Genomic DNA, 5,890 nt, shown 5'->3' on the forward strand with positions numbered 1-5,890 from the left:
TAGTCCCTAAACGTTTAATTAACGTTTAAACAATTAATTAATATCATAAATTGCTGCCATGTCAGTTAGTGCAGGCTTTTTTTTTTTCTCTGAGTGACAGTGGACATCAGTATTTGGAGTGGTGGACTAGTTCAGAGAAGACACGACCTCTGGCTCTGATGGAAACACACACTTTAGTTACAAGTCTGTATTATATAAAGGATGCAGGATATAAGGGCTCCTAACAGTTCCCACATGACTTCCCAGGAATATATAGATTCAGATTAGGAATTCTGCTGACTTCCATGGTGGCCTCCCTGGTCAACAGTTTCCATGTGAGACTTCATCATGTTTCCCTCAAAACAGAAGTGGGAACGCTGTTAATTTGTATGTCAAAATCATGAGACAGGTCTGGAGTCACAGGCTCCCATTGTTGTTTTAACAAGAAGAAAAGATTTTTTTTTTTTAATACATTAAAAAAAAAAATCACCACACCAAAGCGACTGTTGATATAGCAAACTGTTGATATAGCAAACCAAGCAAACACAAAGAAGACAAAGGACAAGAAAATGATTTGATGAATCTGGATTTCACCGATATGTCCGAGGAGGTAAAAAAAAGTCCGCACTAACATTTAATATTTATCTTTTAACATTTGATTTATTGCTGTATTGACAATTTTTACCTAATGTTTCGGAAGCTAAAATCAATAAATATGGATATTTTTATAGAGTTGGAATAAAGATAGCATGGTGCTCATCACTGCTGCCTCACAGCAAAAAAAAAGGTCCTAGGTTCGATTCCACCTTAGTGGCGCTAGGTATGTGTTCTCCCTGTGTGTGCTACTCCCTCATGCAGTTACTGGGGTTCGGTTTACTGGTGATTCTAAATTGCCCGTCTGTGTTACCCCTGCGACAGGGTTCACACACCTGGGATAGGCTTTGATAAACTCTCCGCGGTTGGATCCCAGTGACGCGCATCTCAGCGGAAGGACAAATAGTTCCCAAATCACGTAGTGCTTAGAAGAAGTCCATTAGGTTGTGTATTTTTTTTCCTTTTGTGTCCTTTCTCGGAAATAAAGACACATTTACTTCGGTTTGGTGAGATTACCCACAGATCTTCTAGTATCTTAAAGAGGAAATAAAAACCTATCGCTCGGACGTTTCAGTATCAATCCGCGGCCGACTATAAAGGCACAGGCGCACGCGGAGAAGACCACAAATTCGGCCGAGATTAGAACTCAATAATCAAATATGAATATTTTTAATACGGTTTTTATTGCTATGTTGTGGATTATTCCCACAGCCTCTGTAGGTGAGTTGAATGTTCTGCTCAGGCTTTGTTTGCTTGTTTAGTTTTGTTTGTGTTTTTCCAAACTAAGTTCTCGGTACCCAAAAGGAGAGCGCAGCTGTGTGAAGGGTTTTTGGTGTGTGAGCTGAACTCTCTTTGGCTTTAGCAGACGGTCCCCCGCAGCCGGCTACACAGGCTGATGTTCGTCCAGCTCAGAGGACAGAGGAGTGTGATAGAAGCCAGATTAATGTGGCATAAACGTGTCTCTGCTTTTAGCGGGCGAAGTCATCGCGGCAACTTTCTCTGAATCTGGGCCCAGGGGTTAAAATCGGCTGGAAGCGCCGCGTTTTCACTGATTTAGTTTATCGACGATATATTTTAAGTGCGATATTTTCTCTGCTGCCTTCATGCGTGCAGCTTGTAAAGCCGTATCTTATTAAATCACCGAATGAAGCACAAACCGGAACGTGCGTGTATTAACGTGGTGATTAATACACGCACCTTCTTAATGCTCGTACTAGTGAAAGTATTTCATTCACATGAGATTGCATGAAAAAAAATCACATTGATTCAACACGATTTTTGTCATTTACTGTAACACAAATCATATCGTCTAATAGAATAGAATAAAATGCCTTTATTGTCATTATACAGGATGTACAATGAGATTGGAGGGCCACTCCTGTTCAGTGCATCTTCAGCTGGTTTCATTATGTTCAGGGAAATGGATTTTCACCTGTAATTGGACTATTCAGAAGTGTTATACACCGAGTACACATGAGTACATTAGGTACTTGAAGTATTTTCATGCTACTGCTTAAATAAAATGCTGCTACTGTATTGCACAAATACTTGCTGAACAAAATGTTGAATTCAAAGATGCATATATTGTGTAAACTGCTCAGCTTTAACTAATACTACTTATAATGTTAACTAAACATTTCTAAATCCATCCATCCATCCATTCGCTTCCGCACATCCTGTTAAGGGTTGCGGGGGGGCTGGAGCCTGTCCCAGCTGTCATAGGGCGAGAGGCAGGGTACACCCTGAACAGGTCGCCAGCCTGTTGCAGGGCCATTTCTAAATCAGTAAGGTAATAAACAAAACATACTGTGTTAACCAAGTATTGGTGTTTATCGATATTACAAAACTGTACTTCAGTCAATAAGCATGTGACACACAGAGTTCACTTGTTTTTATATAACATTTATTATATAATATAATTATTACATAGTAATTAATAATTAACAAATTAAAATAACATTTATTTTAATAACCATGCTGCTGGACCTCTGCTATAACACCACAGTCTTAAAGGCAACTTTGAGTTGTTTTTTTTTTTTTTTTTTGTAAAATGCTACATACATACATTGTTACTTAATGTCTCCAGAGTACATGCAGTGGAACGAAATTCCAGTAATCCCAGTGCTGCCCATGTGATAGTTATAAAGACAGTTTCCAAGAATATTAAAGAAGGATAAATAGGAGAGTGCTTAAATTAACACTACAGTAAAAATGTGACCAATTACAATACTTCACTCTAAATGAATGGGGGGTGAGCTGTGACAGTAAGATCACAGTAAGAGAAAAAGCTTCACTCCAAAACAGCTCTGACTCCTCCCAGCACAATGAGATCTCAGATTTCAACTCGAGATTCTTTGAGTTTCCATCCATTTAAAAAAAATTTTTTTTTTATCCTGTGCAGGTCGCCAGCCTGTCGCAGGGCTCAGACAGAGACAGAGACATTCACACTCCCATTCACACCTATGGACAATTAAGAATCACCAGTTAACTTAACCCTACTATTATGCATGTCTTTGGACGGTGGGAGGAAACTAGAGTACCCAGAGATCCACACAAGCATGAGGAGAACATGCAAACTCCACACAGAAAGACCCAGACCTGGATTCAAACCCAGGACCTTCTTGTTGTGAAGCAATGTCCTAAATATCAGAGCCCAGTATTGTACCTCCTCTGGTTTAGCAGAGATCGTCTGTCTCTATTTGTGGCTCAATAAGCTCACCCGTACAGTGGAAATGGACAGTTATACTTCATATATATGCCTCATACTTGGTTCTTGGTCTCCGTTTTCTCCAGATAAAACTTGAAATTATTCTCTTCTATTCAAGAAATTGCCTGGGGGCACCTCAGCTGGCAGTGCCAAAAACAAGTACAGCAGCTTAGGCAATACCATTATTTTTATTAACTCAGTCCTATTATGCATATTTGTGGGTATTAACGACCATCTGTTTAAGTCTGCCTCCATATTAATTATCAGGGGGGATAGTTATGTTCATAGAAATTATTTAGGTCTTTAGGCAGCTGGATTCCTAGGTATTTTATCCAACTGCCATTCCAGTCGCCTTTTAGCAGATTTAAGATGACTTTATTTGGTCTATAATTAAATGTAAGTATTTGTGTTTTATGTAGGTTTACTTAATAACCGGAACATGATCCAAACTTGTTAACTAAAGAAATGGAGGGAGGCTACTGTCTGGATTAGTGATGGTTACTAAGTTGCACAAAACAGCTGCACTTTGATCCCTTTAACCTCTCTGCTCTGTGTTGTTTCCTCTTTCAGATCAGAACAACATCACAGCTGAGTCAGGACAGAACATCACTCTGACATGTCGAGCTCCAGATGATAAAAACAATGTTGTAGAGTGGAGCAGAGCTGACCTGGAGACAAAACAGGTCCTTGTGTACCAAGATGAGCATTTGGTTTCAGATGATCAGCATCCATCCTTCAAGAACCGGGTGGATCTGCAGGACAGACAGATGAAGGATGGAGACGTTTCTTTGATTCTGAAGAACGTGACGACTACTGATGGAGGAACATATGAGTGTCGCGTCCTTATGGAGCAAAGCAGCTCACCAGAGCTCATCTGCATCGTCTACCTGAGAGTTGTTCCTCCTCCAGGTGAGTGAGCAGAGTTCAGTGTGTCTGTGATCAGAGGTGAAGCTGCTTCCTGGTTGTTGATGTTTGTTTCTAAAGATGTTGTTGATGAGACTTTGTAGAAAGCAGCTGGTCTGAGTGATGTGATCAGAGTGCAGTAGATAATGTCTGACAGCAGTTTGAAGAGGAAATGGATTCTGTTCTGTTCTTCACTCATCACCTACCTGACAGCTGACACCTCACACCTGTTTCTACCTGCAGGTCCAGGAGGAGGAACCACAGAGGATGGAGGGAAGAAGGATGGAAGGAAGGAGGATGGAGGGAAGGAGGATAGATCTGCTGGAATAGTTAGTTTGTGCTTAATATTTCTGGGTGGTTTTATTATAATTGCAACTAAACTTTACTTGACCTGGTCTTCAATTAAACAAAAATTTGAGACAACATTTAAAGCAGGACGTCCTGCACGGTCATCTGTTATTGATATTTAAAACTGACAGACATATACAAAACCTTGACCTTGAAGATAAAATGATGGTCTTGGGCCTTTAAGGAGTATGTCGACCGAAAAAAAAGATTTAGATTATCGTCGGTTCCAAGTGAACCAAAAAAAAAAAAAAAAAAAAAAAACCCCTCCCTGAATTGCCACCTTATCGTGGTGGACGGGTTTGTGAGCTCAGACGATCCTGGGAGCTGAGTTGTCTGGAGCGTCCAGCTCCTGGTAGGGTCTCCCATGACAAACAGGTCCCAGAGGATGAGCCAGACTAAGAGCAATTCACATGACTGCAGCATTTATCAGTATTTACACTGTAAATGCTTTATTTGTTTTTCAGAGTTAAACTGTGATTATAATTGAAACTCTTATGAAACTCTTGACTTTGTTTCTTGTTCCATTGACCTGTCAGATAAGAAATTAAATGAGGTTATATTTTCCATGTGTGTGTTTTTTGAAAAAGCTGGAAGCAGAAATGAAGTTGAAAACAAAATATTAAAGTTTATTAGCCCACTCAATTGTTTATTGCACAGTTTATTGAACAGTGAATATGAAGGTGAATTTTAATGTTAGTGCCATGTGAGTAATGCATTTATAAACTATTATAAGTGGTGGACACGATGTGTAAAGTTAATCATTCATTACTTCAGCAGTGTATGAAGTAGTATGAAAGCCTCTTAACAGCTACACTGCATATCCAGCTCTGTCAGCCAGCTCCACATAACAGCACTTACTATAATAAAGAAAGCATGAGAAGAAATCAGTTTAAATACATTAATCATATACATCTCATCTTTGTACTTATACAAAAAACAGACGTGATTTTAAATCCTTTACATTCTTATGATGGGGCTCTTAAAGATTATATACGTTTTTAATATCTTTATCTCTCTCTCTCTCATATATATATAGTTGTGGCAGCATTACCATCTTTGAAACATGGGCTAGTCCTCCATGCTACCAAAGCTCAAAATATGAGTGTGAGATACATGACTGAAGCCATACCGGGTTGCCTGGATTAACAAGGTCTGCGTCAGGTGTTGAGGAATCAGGGCATACTAATGGTTAGCGGGCTACTGGAACTAGGATATAGCATAAATGGGCATGAGATGAGAATCTGCGACTGTTGGAGCATGAACTCCCACTGAAAAGGGGTTACATAAAGAGGATGGGGAACCTATGGATTCTTCAACACCCAACATCCAGACTGACATCAAAACAACTCATAGCTCAGT

General features: G+C 39.7%; 1 protein-coding gene across 1 annotated transcript; it reads left to right on the top strand.

Moving 5' to 3' along the window:
• Positions 1 to 1,202: 1,202 nt before the first annotated feature.
• Positions 1,203 to 5,173, top strand: LOC115778043 (uncharacterized). The gene is made up of 3 exons (XM_030726068.1): positions 1,203 to 1,293; positions 3,851 to 4,189; positions 4,427 to 5,173. Exons 1-3 carry the CDS (start codon positions 1,233 to 1,235, stop codon positions 4,651 to 4,653), a joined length of 627 nt encoding a protein of 208 aa, XP_030581928.1. The 5' UTR covers positions 1,203 to 1,232; the 3' UTR covers positions 4,654 to 5,173.
• Positions 5,174 to 5,890: the final 717 nt, after the last annotated feature.

The sequence above is a fragment of the Archocentrus centrarchus genome, unplaced genomic scaffold (genome assembly GCF_007364275.1).
Source record: "Archocentrus centrarchus isolate MPI-CPG fArcCen1 unplaced genomic scaffold, fArcCen1 scaffold_98_ctg1, whole genome shotgun sequence".
NCBI classification, from domain to species: Eukaryota; Metazoa; Chordata; class Actinopteri; order Cichliformes; family Cichlidae; genus Archocentrus; species Archocentrus centrarchus.

Bases quoted from the DNA above. Each gene is read 5' to 3' on its own strand.
- LOC115778043 (XM_030726068.1), top strand. From the start codon at position 1,233: ATGAATATTTTTAATACGGTTTTTATTGCTATGTTGTGGATTATTCCC. The intron at 1,294-3,850 runs GTGAGTTGAATG...TTCCTCTTTCAG, and splicing joins TATTCCCACAGCCTCTGTAG to ATCAGAACAACATCACAGCT. The intron at 4,190-4,426 runs GTGAGTGAGCAG...TTCTACCTGCAG, and splicing joins GAGAGTTGTTCCTCCTCCAG to GTCCAGGAGGAGGAACCACA.